We start from the raw sequence: 17,500 nt of genomic DNA, 5'->3' as shown, positions 1-17,500 counted from the left end.
AGTACAGAAGTATTGTCAGCTTCATGTATTTAAAGTATTGGCAGATTTACGTTGCGACCTCTTGGAGGGGAAACACGGCTGATATACGTATGTTGAAGGTTATTTTCTTTGCTGATGATGTGATGTTATTTTCGACTGACCGGTCCTTGGGTTTCTCAGAATGCATGGACATTTCTCTGAGCTATTTTCAATGCAGTAAGTCATACAAATCCTGTTTTTAAAAATACTAAGTGAACATTATAAAGAATGAGGACCATAAGTGTAATTTACAGGTCGGATAAGGGGGTTATAACTGGGCTTTTTCCAAAGTTTTTGGTCGCTTTTTGGGACGTTTTTGTCGCTTTTTTCTGGACTCTGTGCAATTTTGAGGTTTTCACTGCTGCTGTTGTGGTGATCTGTCACTTCCCTTTTAGCATTATCCAGTTCCTGTATGCAGATATTTGAGCCATTTTCTAACACAAAATTAATTTTGATTCAACTCTCTTAGAACATCCAGAAAAATGATCGACCATGGAGGAGCAGGAGTGACTCCAATCTTCAACCAGTCCTCAGTGTCCAACAGGACGAACGTCAGCGCTTTGACTCACTGCGATCAGGTCATCACCTCGGCTAACGTTTTCTTCCTGCTGGTCTACACTCTAGTGTTTCTGGTGAGTCTCTGTCTCTATTGGCGTTTTTCCATTACATGATACCTGCTCGACTCGACACACTGTGCGTCCATTTTCCATTGCAGATTTTAGTACCGCCTCAGCGTGGCTGGTCGTTATATGCCGGCTTGACACAAACACCAGCGCAAAAAACACAGCTGGCTAAACTATTTAAAAATAGCAGGTTTGTTCAGGACACCCCCGTCTGTCGCTTTCACGTCACCTTTTCGGCTCGCCTCAGCTCGCTTGGAACCTCGACTGAGGTGGTACTAAAAAAAGTACCCGTTAGCAGGTACCAGGGACTTTTTTTCGTAATGGAAAACCAAAAAAGGCGAGTAGAGTCGAGGCGAGTCGAGCAGGTACCATGTGATCGAAAAGCGACTTATGGTTTGTTTGCACAATTTCTTAAATAACTGACCACAACAAATTAAATTCTGACTGTAAATGTTGTAAATGCAGTTTGTTCTCCTTGTGATGTGGAAAACGTCTGTTCAATCTTTACTTTGACGAATACTTGAACGAACTTGATTAGCATCATTTGTCTTTACTTGAATATCAGTTTATTACAGCACAAATCTGACGTCAGAGAAGATCTTGGTACAACATGTATGCATGGACACATATATACCAAATATAAAAACAAAACGGTCTTCATCTTATCTTTTTAGGGCTGCAACTAACCCTTTTCTAGTATCTCAAGTAAACCATGACAATCCTTCGGGCCCTATTTTAACGATCTAAGCGCCGCAAGCGGTGTGTAGCGCCTGGTGCAGGTGTGTTTAGGGCGTGTCCAAATCCACTTTTGCTAGTTTGACGGCGGTAAAAAGGGTCCGTGTGCCGGGCGCATGGTTCTAAAGGGTTGACCTTAGTGTCTTCATTAATCAGAGGTGTGTTTTGGGCGTAACATGCAATAAACCAATCAGAGATCATCTCCCATTCCCTTTAAAAGCCAGGCGCGTTTGGACCTTGGAGCATTGCTGTTATGATGGAGGATTTGCACCGTAATATTTGTATTTGTAATCTTCTGCATGTGTGTGTGCTGCTGTGCGTCCCTGTGTGTGTAACAAGCATAGTGTGAGCGTGCTGTGCATGAGCCTAGGCGATTTTTTACTAATTTGCTGTTAAAATAACAATGAAATGCTGGGTTATTGACTTTAGACCAGGTTTTTGATGGTCAATGGCGCGATCATTTAAACGGCGTGGGCGCTGGATGGGAAATTGACAACTGCGCCGGTCTTAAACTAGCAAAGACACTTGCGTTGGGCTTTGCGCTGCGCCGGGTGCAAGATAAGGCCCTTCATGTCTAACACATTTCTACCGCTCTCCTCTGCAGGTTGGTTTGCTCCTGAACGGCTTCACGCTGAAGGTTTACTTCTGCCGAGCTCAGCAGCAAGTGTCGAGCAGCGTGACCATCTACCTGAAGAACCTGGCAGCCGCCGACTTCTTGATCAGCCTCTGTCTGCCCATCCGAATCACCAACTACGCCAGCAGCTCCGTCGACGTCCGCCGGGTCTACTGCAACTTTGGTGCTTCCGCCTTCTACCTGAACATGTACGCCAGCATCCTGTTCATGGGTTACATCGCAGCCAACAGGTAGGACTGCGCTGAACTGCAACGGGGTATTCAGGGAAGGTAGAGCAGCTTATTTTTGGGTTCGGCAACACATACTCACTCCCATCGCTTCAAAAAGCAACAGTTGGTCGGGACTCTTGGCACTGGTACCGGTACTGGTACTGGTACCCCAGTACTAGGGGTGGTACGGTTCACAAAATCCACCGTTCGGTTCGTATCACGGTTTTAGGGTCACGGTTTTCGGTTCTGTATGGATCTTGTTATGTTTTCTTTTAATCTTTAACACTCCAGAAATATACTTCAGCATATGATATATAGCTAAAAGTAGCATATTGAATGCATGTTGCACAATACATGCAGACAGTGGCAGTCCTATCTATTGTTTGATTTCCGCTGTCATCATAGGTAACATGAAATCCAAAATGTTAACCACACACCAGACTTATACGACGCTGGAACATCCTCCAACTCCGGGCAGCTTTCCTCATCTCTCCCACCTGACATCTCTACACGTGACGTGACCTGCAGCACTCCTCACTCCACCTGAGGAACGGTCGGCTCGGCGCCTCTCAAAATCTGACAAAAATCTTTCAAACTGACCTCTGTTGATCAAAAAAACAGACAGATTCAGCAACTGCACGGCCTATTTCTCACTTAAAATGTTTTCAGAAACACTTTTCGGTGAACTATTTTCGTAAAATACGAGATCGTATTCAGAACTAGACGCCATTAGAGTCTGTTTTGAAATTCGGGAGCAGCAACAACCACGTGACGCGTTCGTCCAATCAGCTGCCATGTGTTGCGTTCGTCACGCTCATCCCCCTCATCCCCCTCGTCGTTTCCAGTAAGTGTTTTAACACAGGTGTCAAAAGTGGGCAGTAAGTGGTTAGTGCACATTAACAGTGGACTGATGAACCGTGCGACGCACACACGCTCCGAACCGAGACAAGCAAACCGAGCAGTTCGGATGTTTTTTCATGAACCGTACCACCCCTAGTACGTACATTTAACTGACATGCGGCATGTCCAAGACCAGGACTAGTCAAGACAGAGTCCAAAGAGGTTTTGAGTCCAAGTCAAGACAGACAGACAGTCATGGCCTGAGACGGAAAAAAAAAAGAATCCTGAAAATGATTGGAGCCTGATGATTAAGGTATATGATGCAGACAGGCGTATACCAGGCGACCAATGTCAATGCCCGTCTAGAAGGATTTTGAACTAAACTAATACCTGTTTTCTGAACAAACACACTTCATTAATGGTTTTGTTTTGAAGGAGGAAGTTACTTCCTCAACTACAATATTTGACGAGTCCAATAGCCGATTCCGAAGTCTGAGTCAAAATACCAGCGAGTCCAAGAGAAGTCAGAGACAACAGAATAACGTCTCGAGTCCGAGTCCGGACTCAGGTACTACAGCCCTGCCATCCACCACCCCAACCTCCTGTCTTTCTTCTTTCATACTACTCTCTACCGTTGTCTCTCTTAATACTGTGTCATCTTACAGCGCTGCATTATTGAAATATCATGCACTTTGGATGATTCTGCCATTTTTATAGCTAGAACAGTACGTTTTCCCATTTATATCATGTTTCTATTGTGGAAAATGTCATTTCACTAGGTTTTTACGTGGGTTAGGGCACTGCACATCCAAATAAGTGCCCTTAACGACCCACAGCCCGTCAGTCTCCATAGGATAACATGGAAAAACTCGACCCTTACCTCCATCCATCCATCTTCATCCGCTTATCCGGGGTCGGGTCGCGGGGGTAGCAGCTCCAGAAGGGGACCCCAAACTTCCCTTTCCCGGGCCACATTAACCAGCTCCGACTGGGGGATCCCGAGGCGTTCCTAGGCCAGGTTAGAGATATAATCCCTCCACCTAGTCCTGGGTCTCCCCCGAGGCCTCCTCCTAGCTGGACGTGCCTGGAACACCTCCCTAGGGAGGCGCCCAGGGGGCATCCTTACCAGATGCCCGAACCACCTCAACTGGCTCCTTTCGACGCGAAGGAGCAGCGGCTCTACTCCGAGCTCCTCACGGATAACTGAGCTTCTCACCCTATCTCTAAGGGAGACGTCAGCTACCCTCCTGAGGAAACCCATTTCAGCCGCTTGTACCCTGGATCTTGTTCTTTCGGTCATGACCCAGCCTTCATGACCATAGGTGAGGGTAGGAACAAAAACTGACCGGTAGATTGAGAGCTTTGCCTTCTGGCTCAGCTCTCTTTTCGTCTAACGGTGCGATAAATTGAATGTAATACCGCACCTGCTGTGCCGATTCTCCGACCAATCTCCCGCTCCATTGTCCCCTCACTCCCGAACAAGACCCCAAGGTACTTGAACTCCTTCACTTGGGGTAAGGACTCATTCCCTACCTGGAGAAGGCACTCCATCGGTTTCCTACTGAGAACCATGGCCTCCGATTTAGAGGTGCTGATCCTCATCCCAGCCGCTTCACACTCGGCTGCGAACCGATCCAGTGAGTGCTGAAGGTCACAAGCCAATGATGCCATCAGGACCACATCATCTGCAAAAAGCAGCGATGAGATCCCCAGCCCACCGAACTGCAACCCCTCTCCACCCCGACTACGCTTCGATATCCTGTCCATAAATACTACAAACAGGATTGGTGACAAAGCGCAGCCCTGGCGGAGGCCAACTCTCACCTGAAACGAGTCCGACTTACTGCCGAGAACCCGGACACAGCTCTCGCTTTGGTCGTACAGAGATTGGATGGCCCGTAGGGGACCCCTACCTGGTGGGCTTAAATATATTTTCATCTTTCTAAAACTGCTTTTCCATGTCTCACCTCCATAAATTATTGTATAAACACAGATATTTGTGCATTTACTTAAAATACATGGAGTTACAGCCAGGTCGGAATGGTTGAAAAAGCTGTTTCAATCGTCCCTACATAGACATATGCCATTATAGCTTGTTCTGCTTTCCATGTAAACAAGCATGCAATATGAAAGTCTGGGATTGTGGAGAACACTAAATGGTCTATTGAATAAGCATGTAGTATATAAGTCCCATAACATAGGTAGACACTGTCTGATATTTCTGTTTCTATAAGTCCCATAACATAGGTAGACACTGTCTGATATTTCTGTTTCTATAAGTCCCATAACATAGGTAGACACTGTCTGATATTTCTGTTTCTATAAAACATCTATGCTGCATTGATTTGCTGGTCCAGTCCGAGAGACTAAAGGCTGTTTTATATTTCTGTGTAAAATCTACGCCGTAGGGTCTGGCGTAGAGTTCGTGTCTCCACGTATCTACGTGCGTAGCCTGACGTGCACCTCTCGAAAAATGTAACTACACGTCGCGGCGACGCACGTCGCTCGGCCGTGGCTTGGTAGCGTTGCATTTCCCCCGACTCATTTCCTGGTTCTCCTTCTCCATAAACAACATGAAATCAAGGAGAGGGTTAACTTTTGCCCTGTTACACCCTGCTACGCTCTGCGGTGTCCTGCTGCTTCCTGCTATGCTCTGCTGCGTCCTGCTACATCCTGCTATGCTCTGCTGCGTCCTGCTACGTCCTGCCGCGTCCTGCGGTGTCCTGCTACGTCCTGCCGCGTCCTGCGGTGTCCTGCTACGTCCTGCTATGCTCTGCTGCGTCCTGCTACGTCCTGCTGCGTCCTGCTATGTCTCTGCTGCGTCCTGCTATGCTCTGCTGTGTCCTGCTACATCCTGCTATGCTCTGCCGTGCCCTGCTACGTCCTGCTACGTCATGTAACTCCCTGCAGTGCCCTGCTACATCCTGCTGCGTCCTGCTACGTCCTGCTATGCTCTGCTGCGTCCTGCTACGTCCTGCTACGTCCTGCTACGTCCTGCTATGCTCTGCCGTGCCCTGCTACGTCCTGCTATGCCCTGCTACGTCCTGCTATGCTCTGCTGCGTCCTGCTACGTCCTGCTATGCTCTGCTGCGTCCTGCTACGTCCTGCTATGCTCTGCTGCGTCCTGCTACGTCCTGCGGCGTCCTGCTATGCTCTGCTGCGTCCTGCTGCGTCCTGCTGCGTCCTGCTATGCTCTGCTGCATCCTGCTACGTCCTGCTATGCTCTGCTGTGTCCTGCTACGTCCTGCTATGCTCTGCTGCGTCCTGCTACGTCCTGCCACGTCCTGCCACGTCCTAAGGCCTTCATCTGATGACAGTGATGAGTTAAATCCAATGCAATATCGAGTACATTCAACTGAGCGGCCGGTAATTTCAAAGTGTCTCAGAGAAATAGCTTTGGGGGTGAAACATCTTCAATGTTTGAGTCCAGAGGACCAAAAGGCCAACAAATGCACAACTCACGCTGCATGTTGGCATGTTTATATCACTTATAATGTGGGCACGAATACCTGCTATAAGCAAGCGTTGGAGGTGTAAACGATTCAACATCACAATGATCAAGACTAAAAATGGCTGTGTCCTGACCCAATTCTTAAAACAGATCTGATTCAAAAGGGACCCAAGAGTAGTCCAATCTGATTCGATGAGACCCAAATATATTTAGGCTCGATCCGAAATATGGTCGACCCGAGTTATTCGACACACTGACAGACAGATCCAAGACCTGCAGCTGTACAACAGGGCCTGATTCTGACCAGATTAAACTGACCTGAGTCCCAGATGTGGTCACTGAGTGGACTCATACAGCCCTCTGCTCTGCCTCAAGTACAGCTGCCAGACTGAGCTTGGCTTTGGTGGGAATTTGGGCTGATTTGGACGGAGAAGCAGCTCCAGATAGAAGCACGACCAAGCCAGCATTGGGCCAGTCTCGAGAGTCTAAATCGACGATGTTTCATTTCCGAGATGTTCTGGTAACGCCGGAAATGTCCCTCTTTTCTGATGTCCGTTACCTTTCCTCTTTCTTTGTGTTGGCGTTCTAACCTTCTAAATCCAGACAGCTAGCTAGACTATCTGTCCAATCTGAGTTTTCTGTTGCACGACTAAAACAACTTATGAACATACATGTTCCACCAAAACAAGTTCCTTCCTGAGGCTATTTTGCAGAGGCACCATTGCTGCGTCCAGCACTTAGCACCGCCCAAGACGATTGTGATTGGTTTCAAGAAATGCCAATAAACCAGAGCAGGTTTTTCTCCCATCCAGGAATGCTGTGTGGACTAACCAGACCTTCCTCCACAGCGCCCTTGATCAAGGCACTGGCTCAGATCTGGAGTTGGTCCCCGGGCACTGTAAATGGCTGCCCACTGCTCCCTTGAGGGATGGGTTAAATGCAGAGAATGAATTTCGCTACATGTATGTGTATGTGTATGTGACAATACAGTACCTTTACCTTTACCTGTGAAGGAAGGTCTGGCAATGCGAGACTAGTCTCTCGACAACTCAACAAGCTGTAACCGCTGCTGCTAAAACAGCTCTCAGTGTGCAGAGCGCCTGTCTGACATTGTTAACTATTTCAGAACATGCTGTTTGGTTAAAGAGCTACACAGAGGGCCCTATCTTGCACCCGGCGCAGCACAAAGCCCGACGCAAGTGTCTTTGCTAGTTTAAGACCGACGCAGTTGTCAGTTTCCCGTCCAGAGCCCACGTCGTTTAAATAGAAAATGCACCTGCGCCCATTTGTGCGCCCATGGGCGTGCTGGTCTTACAGGGAGGTGTGTTCAGGTGCATTCTGGGCGTGCTGGTCTTACAGGGAGGTGTGTTCAGGTGCATTCTGGGCGTGCTGGTCTTACAGGGAGATGTGTTCAGGTGCATTCTGGGCGTATTGCTATCTTGAGGCAGTGGGAAGTGATGGCACCATTGACCAACAAAAACCTGGTCTAAAGTCAATAACGCAGCATTTCATTGTTATTGTAACAGAGCATTAGTAAAATGCTCCTAGGCTCGTGCACAGCGCGCACACTATGCTTGTTACACACACAGGGACGCACAGCAGCACACACACATGCAGAAGATTACAAATACAAATATTACGGTGCAAATCCTCCATCATAACAGCAATGCTCCAAGGTCCAAACGCACCTGGCTTTTAAAGGGAATGGGAGATGATCTCTGATTGGTTGATTGCATGTTACGCCCAAAACACACCTCTGATTAATGAAGACACTAAGTACAACCCTTTAGAACCATGCGCCCGGCGCACAGACCCTTTTTTACCGCCGTCAAACTAGCAAAAGTGGATTTGGACACGCCCTAAACACACCTGCACCAGGCGCTTCACGCCGTGCCCTTAAATCGGTAAAATAGGGCCCATTGTCTTTCTAACTTCCCCCCTGAGGTAGATTTCATATGACATAAAAACAGCTTCTGTATAAAACAAACTCTTTCCTTGTTTGTTAAAATGCAGAAATAAAAAAAAAACCATTTAGCGTTTCCAAGAAACTGCCAACTACTGACTTGGCTCTCGTCCTTCCAGGTATCTGAAGATCATCCATCCGTTAGGAACTCACATCCTGCAGACGGTGCGAGCCGCCTACATCATCTCCACGGTAACCTGGCTTCTCCTCTTGGCCATGATGACCACGTACGTCACCCTGTCGCTCCTCACCCAGGAGCCTTCACCCTCCGTCTCCAGCGCCTTGGACTGTGACGTCCTGCACAGCAAACAGCTCAAAATCTTCTACAAAATGGTGCACGCCAGCTCGGCCGCCATCTTCCTGGTCGTCCTCGTCTCCCTCGTCTTCTTCTACCACAGCACGTCCCGGCGGCTGTCGCTGGCACAGAAGCAGCGGCCGGCGTCCCCTGGCTCCAAGAAGCTCGCCAAGTCCCGCCGGAACATGTTGGTGCTTGTCAGCGTCTTCTGCATCTGCTTTGTGCCGTACCACCTGGTCCGCCTTCCCTACGCATTCAAGAATCCACGGTTTGCGTGGGGCCAGACGTTCTACTACCTGAAGGAGCTGACCATCATGGTGTCGGTCCTCAACGTGTGCCTGGACCCGCTCATCTATTTCATTTTCTGCAAGGCCTTCCGAGCACAGCTGAGCCTGCGGAGGCGGTCCAGCGGCACACAGGCGACGCACGGAGCAAACGGCGAGAGGAGGAGCAGCGACAGGCGCACCAGCACCATCAGATTCAACCGGAAGACGTCGCTCACCACCACGCCAATGCCGATCAGTGTGCTGTAGCTCAAAGACACCAACATCTGAACTTGTGTTATTTAAAACAACAATTAGTCCGTCACATACTGAGGCTTGGTCAGTGGCTCTCAGCGTTAGATTGTAGACTGTTGTAGACAGATGATGACGGGGGGGCGCTGGAAGCAATATTTTGGAAAGGTGCCCTTAGGGGGTGTTTGTTTGAAAGCTAGTTTAAACCAAAGATTCACAATAACAATACATGTTTACACTTTAAACTACTAAAAAACAGTGGTCTGCAACATTAAAACCTGCCAGTTCACGGCACTGCAACTGGACGAGACGGGTATCATAACTCTTCTGTGCTTCTGTCAGCTTTGTTCGGCGCAGCTCCGTGCTGCGTTCACGGAAACGGGACGTCAGAGCATCATCTTAAATGAGCTCTGTAGTACGTGAAGCTGCGTTCAGATAAAAAAAAACAAAAAAAAACAAAAACAAAAAAAAAAAACACTGTAGCACAAGTAGACTTTACAGTAACAGTTTTTCGTCAGATCGTTTATAGAACAGGTTTCCTACTGCACCTGAAGGCAGCTTCATTTCACGGAGAAAGAGAGAAAGAAAAGAGACGAGCGAGCGATATCGACTGTGCTTTGTTGTTTCGCAAACATTTAGCTGTTTCACAAACTCCCGGGCAGTTCAGGGCTTGTGTTTGGTGTTTTAAAACTTTCTTGTGGAAGCGATAGAGGCAGTGATGTAACTGTTTACTGCAGGCTACAAGATTCTCACACCACAGCGCGATATGGGGTTGCGTTTCTCCAAATGTGCCAAGGGGGGGCCTTACATAAGCTGAAGCTTCCGACCCTACCCTTTGGTTACGACCAATAAAATTCATTCATTCATACTATTCTACTCTAACCTGTACTATTCTAAACCTAAAGTCCTAAAAACTAAAGGGCTACCTAAAGTCGCTTTCTTCTTTTCCGTCCCGTTCTTCCCGCGTGTCACTGAACCGTAAGCCCACCCACGACCTTTTCCTTAACTTAAGGGGCCGTGTTCATTTCAAGGAATTCTGTGAGATCAGGTTATCTTGAAATGTTCTGACCCAATTCTTAAAACTGATCTGATAAGACCCGAATATATTTAGGCTCAATCCGAAATGTGGTTGACCTGAGTTATTAGACACACTGACAGACAGATGCAAGACCTGCAGCATCTGTCCAATCTGAGTTTTCTGTTCCCACAGCCCAATGGTCCCACAGCCCAATGGTCCCACAGCCCAATGATACCACAGCCCAATGTTCCCACAGCCTAATGTTCCCACAGCCCATAGGTCCCACAGCCCAATGGTCCCACAGCCCAATGGTCCCACCGCCCAATGATACCACAGCCCAATGTTCCCACAGGCTAATGTTCCCACAGCCCAGTGGTCCCACAGCCCAATGGTCCCACAGCCCAATGTTCCCACAGCCCTATGTCCCCACAGCCCAATGGTCCCACAGCCCTATGGTCCCACAGCCCAATGGTCCCACAGCTCTATGTTCCCACATTTCTAGGACATTTTTAAAATTAGGTCTTGTGTTCCTACATTTCCCTTCAATTTAAACCCTATCCTCCCACAACATGTTTTAGGGTTAGGGGGATAACATCTGATACTAATTCATGAAAAATGTGGGAACATAGGGCCTAATTTTGAAAAAAATCTTAGAAATGTGGGAACATATATACATATATGGGTTTTTATTTCCCTGATTTGCACACAGACTCATTTCTATTTAATGGACTTTGAGTGGCTTTTTCAGACATGCAGAGGAAAAGCAGATCTGCAGTTTAAATGTATTAATACACTTATTTGCATGGCTTTAATCTGCAGCCCTGTTCATTGTTCAAGGTCGCAGTTTATATATCCTGCACAACGATTCCTTTGTGAGAGACGGGGCCATGGTTTTCATCACAACTTCCTACAGATAAACATCGTCGTCTTCATGTCTTCTGTGGACTACAGCTCTGAAATATACATTTCAATGGAAACAAAAAGGACCACAAGCCTACAGAGCTGAGCTAAAATATCTCAAGATCTCAGAAACGTGGTTTAAACAGACGTTACTTACGTTAGTAGTTTTTTCCACCATGGCAGCCGTCTGTTTATCTTTCTTGGAAATCTGAACTTGTGCAAAGACGTCTAAAGTGCAACCTGCTCTTTTACTGCTGTGTTTCCTACCGGTTTTTTTCAACCTGGACCCTACTTTGCTATGTTTTTGTGTCTGAGTAGTGAGAACAACAATCTCTGACATTGGTCCAGTATTAAGCTAGGAGGTCCCTGCAGTCGGCAGCGGCGAAACAAGCTACAATGTAAGTTAATAGGACAATTATCCAGCTGGTATTTACCTTCACTAAAGTGCTCGTTTTGCCGCTGACAGGCTCAGATTAATATTCTAAGTGTCTGACAACATTATGGAAAGGATTTCTAAGGAGGTCGACATTTCTGTTAAAGAGTAAGATCCTTTTTTTAAACATAAAAACAGCCGCGAAATTGCGTTCACTAAACCCACCAGACTCCATGTAAATAAACAGTCATTTAAGCATCGTAAAACACACTTCATTCAAAGTGGACAGAAACTAAATAAAACTATGAAAAGCCGTTTTGGGTCGTCTCTCTACATTTCCAACCATCACAACTCTAGTTTTGATGGAAATAAACACATAGTTTACTGATTTACATCTGACAATATGTTGGCTCTATACACGCTAAAAGTACTGCTTTTTTAAATGGAGTCTGGTGGGTTTAGCGCCAGCGACTTAAGAGTTTTTTCTGGTTAAACAGAAAGGTCTTAAAGAGGTTTTAAAGGTCTCTGAAATCTCTGTAGGAATCCTTTCCATAATGTTGTCAGACACTTAGAATAATAATCTGAGTCTGTCAGCAGTAAAACAAGCACTTTTAGTGGATGCTAACTGACGATGACCATTAGCTTACATTGCAGCGTTCTTGCTTAATACTGGACCAATGTCAAAGATTGTTGTTCATATCAGTCATTTAGACACAAAACACAGGGAAACAGGGTCCAGGTTGAAAAAAAAACGGTAGTTATCCTCTAAAAATATATATATTTTATGTTTCTAAACTTAATTGTATATTTTAATAAAAGATAAAATGTTTACTCAGCCTCCTGTGTACAAAACAAGCACGATGACATTTAATTTCCAGCTAAAACTTCCAACTTTAAAAAAAAAAAACATTTTTTGGGTAGTCCTAGCTTTCTTTATCTGTCATACGTGACTCAAAAGTCTCCACATCAGCTTACCTTTCATACCCACACACACACTTTTAAAGATAATCAAGATAATACATGTTAAACCAGAAGTCAGATTTAATCAGATGTGTCACTTCCTCCTCTGTCTGTCTGCAAGTTTAAACTAACTATTCATATTGATCAGTTGATGGAAAGCCAGCTGTCTGTGTGTGTGTGTGTCTGTGTGTGTGCATGTGCGTGCGTGTCTGTGTGTGTGTGTGTGTGTGTGTGTGAACGCCTCTGTGTTTGTGTGCGTGTGTGTTTGTGTGCCTCTGTGTATGTGTGTTGTGTGTGTGTGCATGTGCCTCAGTGTGTTTATGTGTGCGCGTGTTGTGTGTGATTGTGACTGTGCGTGTGTGTGTGTTGTGTGTCTGTCTGTGGGCCTGTGTGTGTGTGTGTGTGCATGTGTGTGTGTGTGTCTGTGTGCCTCTGTGTTTGCGTGTGTGTGTGTGTGTGTGTCTGTGTGTCTCTGTGTTTGTGTGTGTGCCTCTGTGTGTGTGTATGTTGTGTGTGTGCCTCTGTGTGTGTGTATGTTGTGTGTGTGTGTGTGTCTGTGTGTCTGTGTGTCTCTGTGTTTGTGTGTGTATATGTTGTGTGTGTGTGTGTATGTTTTGTGTGTGTGTGTGTGTGTGTAGCAGAGAGGTGTGGCCTGTGGTCAGACTGACGTGCTGCTAACAGACAGGAAAACACCTTCCCTTTGGCAGCTTCCGCAGCCCTGAGCACATGAACGGGACCAGCACAGCGAATCAAACGCACCCTGAGGAGCTGAAGGGGGAACTTGGAAGCCTGGCCATTCCTCAGGGATCCAACACGTGGTCCGAGGACCTGGGAGAGGACTGCAAACCACACGGGAGGTAAGGTTTATTTAAAAACTTTCACAGACTCATGATTAAATGGGTTAAATATCAGAAGTCATCCACCCGCCCCAACCTGCCTCCTCTAATACACCGTACCATTGTTGCATTTCATACCATGTCACCTCACAACCATGAAGATGTTAAAGTGTGTCCTGTGTATCGGCAGAGTTGGGAGTGCGACACATTCTCACTCCCCCACCTCGTACCATACGGACGCTCGGTCATGTGCCTTTGGCGTTTCTTATTCACGCTAAAAGTCCCCTTCAGTGTCGGGACACTTGGGTCGTGACGTACTGACTGACATGCAGGACAGTTGGGTTTAAGGAAAAGATGGTGGGTGGAGTTATAAAAAGTATGTTTCAGTGACACGTGGGACAACAACAGGACATGAACCGTGGTTTCTTGGTTAGTCGGCATGTTGTTCTTTCATACTACTCTCTACTTTTGTCTCTCTACATACTATTCTCTACATACTACTCTCTACTTTTGTCTCTCTACATACTACTCTCTACTGTTGTCTCTCTACGTACTACTCTCTACTGCTGTCTCTCTACATACTACTCTCTACTGTTGTCTCTCTACATACTATTCTCTACATACTACTCTCTACTGCTGTCTCTCTACATACTACTCTCTACATACTACTCTCTACTGTTGTCTCTCTACATACTACTCTCTACCGTTGTCTCTCTACATACTACTCTCTACATACTAGTCTCTACCATTGTCTTTCTACATACTACTCTCTACTGTTGTCTCTCTACATACTACTCTCTACCGTTGTCTCTCTACATACTAATCTCTACATACTACTCTCTACTGTTGTCTCTCTACATACTACTCTCTACCGTTGTCTCTCTACATACTACTCTCTACTGTTGTCTCTCTACATACTACTCTCTACCGTTGTCTCTCTACGTACTACTCTCTACCGTTGTCTCTCTACATACTACTCTCTACATACTACTCTCTACCGTTGTCTCTCTACATACTACTCTCTACCGTTGTCTCTCTACGTACTACTCTCTACCGTTGTCTCTCTACATACTACTCTCTACCGTTGTCTCTCTACATACTACTCTCTACATACTACTCTCTACTGTTGTCTCTCTACATACTACTCTCTACCGTTGTCTCTCTACATACTACTCTCTACATACTACTCTCTACCGTTGTCTCTCTACATACTACTCTCTACATACTACTCTCTACTGTTGTCTCTCTTCATACTAGTCTCTACCATTGTCTTTCTACATACTACTCTCTACTGTTGTCTCTCTACGTACTACTCTCTACCGTTGTCTCTCTACATACTACTCTCTACATACTACTCTCTACTGTTGTCTCTCTACGTACTACTCTCTACCGTTGTCTCTCTACATACTACTATCTACATACTACTCTTTACCGTTGTCTCTCTACATACTACTCTCTACATACTACTCTCTACTGTTGTCTCTCTACGTACTACTCTCTACCGTTGTCTCTCTACATACTACTCTCTACATACTACTCTCTACCGTTGTCTCTCTACATACTACTCTCTACCGTTGTCTCTCTACATACTACTCTCTACATACTACTCTCTACCGTTGTCTCTCTACATACTACTCTCTACCGTTGTCTCTCTACATACTACTCTCTACATACTACTGTCTACATACTACTCTCTACCGTTGTCTCTCTACATACTACTCTCTACCGTTGTCTCTCTACATACTACTCTCTACTGTTGTCTCTCTACATACTACTCTCTACCATTGTCTTTCTACATACTACTCTCTACTGTTGTCTCTCTACATACTACTCTCTACCGTTGTCTCTCTACATACTAATCTCTACATACTACTCTCTACTGTTGTCTCTCTACATACTACTCTCTACTGTTGTCTCTCTACATACTACTCTCTACTGCTGTCTCTCTACATACTACTCTCTACTGTTGTCTCTCTACATACTACTCTCTACTGCTGTCTCTCTACATACTACTCTCTACCGTTGTCTCTCTACATACTACTCTCTACATACTACTCTACTGTTGTCTCTCTTCATACTAGTCTCTACCATTGTCTTTCTACATACTACTCTCTACTGTTGTCTCTCTACATACTACTCTCTACCGTTGTCTCTCTACATACTAATCTCTACATACTACTCTCTACCGTTGTCTCTCTACATACTAATCTCTACATACTACTCTCTACTGTTGTCTCTCTACATACTACTCTCTACCGTTGTCTCTCTACATACTACTCTCTACTGCTGTCTCTCTACATACTACTCTCTACCGTTGTCTCTCTACATACTACTCTCTACTGTTGTCTCTCTACATACTACTCTCTACCGTTGTCTCTCTACATACTACTCTCTACATACTACTCTCTACCGTTGTCTCTCTACATACTACTCTCTACTGCTGTCTCTCTACATACTACTCTCTACCGTTGTCTCTCTACATACTACTCTCTACTGTTGTCTCTCTACATACTACTCTCTACTGTTGTCTCTCTACATACTACTCTCTACTGTTGTCTCTCTACATACTACTCTCTACTGTTGTCTCTCTACATACTACTCTACATACTACTCTACGTTGTCTCTCTACATACTACTCTCTACCGTTGTCTCTCTACATACTACTCTCTACTGTTGTCTCTCTACATACTACTCTCTACTGTTGTCTCTCTACATACTACTCTCTACATACTACTCTCTACCGTTGTCTCTCTACATACTACTCTCTACATACTACTCTCTACTGTTGTCTCTCTACATACTACTCTACATACTACTCTACGTTGTCTCTCTACATACTACTCTCTACTGTTGTCTCTCTACATACTACTCTCTACTGTTGTCTCTCTACATACTACTCTCTACCGTTGTCTCTCTACATACTACTCTCTACATACTACTCTCTACCGTTGTCTCTCTACATACTACTCTCTACATACTACTCTCTACTGTTGTCTCTCTACATACTACTCTCTACTGCTGTCTCTCTACATACTACTCTCTACTGTTGTCTCTCTACATACTACTCTCTACTGCTGTCTCTCTACATACTACTCTCTACCGTTGTCTCTCTACATACTACTCTCTACATACTACTCTCTACCGTTGTCTCTCTACATACTACTCTCTACTGTTGTCTCTCTACATACTACTCTCTACATACTACTCTCTACCGTTGTCTCTCTACATACTACTCTCTACCGTTGTCTCTCTACATACTACTCTCACATACTACTCTCTACCGTTGTCTCTCTACATACTACTCTCTACCGTTGTCTCTCTACATACTACTCTCTACATACTACTCTCTACCGTTGTCTCTCTACATACTACTCTCTACATACTACTCTCTACCGTTGTCTCTCTACATACTACTCTCTACCGTTGTCTCTCTACATACTACTCTCTACATACTACTCTCTACCGTTGTCTCTCTACATATTACTCTCTACATACTACTCTCTACCGTTGTCTCTCTACATACTACTCTCTACCGTTGTCTCTCTACATACTACTCTCTACATACTACTCTCTACCGTTGTCTCTCTACATACTACTCTCTACTGCTGTCTCTCTACATACTACTCTCTACCGTTGTCTCTCTACATACTACTCTCTACTGCTGTCTCTCTACATACTACTCTCTACTGTTGTCTCTCTACATACTCTCTACCGTTGTCTCTCTACATACTACTCTCTACATACTACTCTCTACCGTTGTCTCTCTACATACTACTCTCTACCGTTGTCTCTCTACATACTACTCTCTACATACTACTCTCTACCGTTGTCTCTCTACATATTACTCTCTACCGTTGTCTCTCTACATACTACTCTCTACATACTACTCTCTACTGTTGTCTCTCTACATACTACTCTCTACCGTTGTCTCTCTACATACTACTCTCTACATACTACTCTCTACCGTTGTCTCTACATTACTCTACTATTACTCTCTACATACTACTCTCTACCGTTGTCTCTCTACATACTACTCTCTACCGTTGTCTCTCTACATACTACTCTCTACATACTACTCTCTACTGATGTCTCTCTACATACTACTCTCTACCGTTGTCTCTCTACATACT

The 17,500-nt window shown here is 45.4% G+C and overlaps 2 protein-coding genes across 5 annotated transcripts in view; both read left to right on the top strand.

Annotated features, from left to right (window-relative positions):
• The window catches only part of LOC144515960 (P2Y purinoceptor 14-like), a 12,787-nt gene extending 377 nt beyond the window's left edge, over positions 1–12,410 (top strand). For both annotated transcript variants that reach the window (XM_078247178.1, XM_078247179.1), the window contains exons 2-4: positions 488–650; positions 1,981–2,240; positions 8,593–12,410. In XM_078247178.1, the coding sequence (XP_078103304.1) occupies positions 501–650; positions 1,981–2,240; positions 8,593–9,301 (1,119 nt within the window). In that variant the 5' untranslated portion in view covers positions 488–500 and the 3' untranslated portion in view covers positions 9,302–12,410. The remainder of the gene's footprint in view (positions 1–487; positions 651–1,980; positions 2,241–8,592) is intronic.
• Positions 12,411–13,135: 725 nt separating this feature from the next.
• gpr171 (G protein-coupled receptor 171) overlaps positions 13,136–17,500 on the top strand; it is a 19,598-nt gene continuing 15,233 nt past the window's right edge. For all 3 annotated transcript variants that reach the window (XM_078247175.1, XM_078247176.1, XM_078247174.1), the window contains exon 1: positions 13,136–13,391. The gene's annotated coding sequence lies outside the window, so the exon portion shown is untranslated. The remainder of the gene's footprint in view (positions 13,392–17,500) is intronic.

This window comes from Sander vitreus, chromosome 3, assembly GCF_031162955.1.
Source record: "Sander vitreus isolate 19-12246 chromosome 3, sanVit1, whole genome shotgun sequence".
NCBI classification, from domain to species: Eukaryota; Metazoa; Chordata; class Actinopteri; order Perciformes; family Percidae; genus Sander; species Sander vitreus.
Note: the sequence above shows the minus strand (reverse complement) of the source record. Positions and strands in the feature narration are given on the sequence as shown.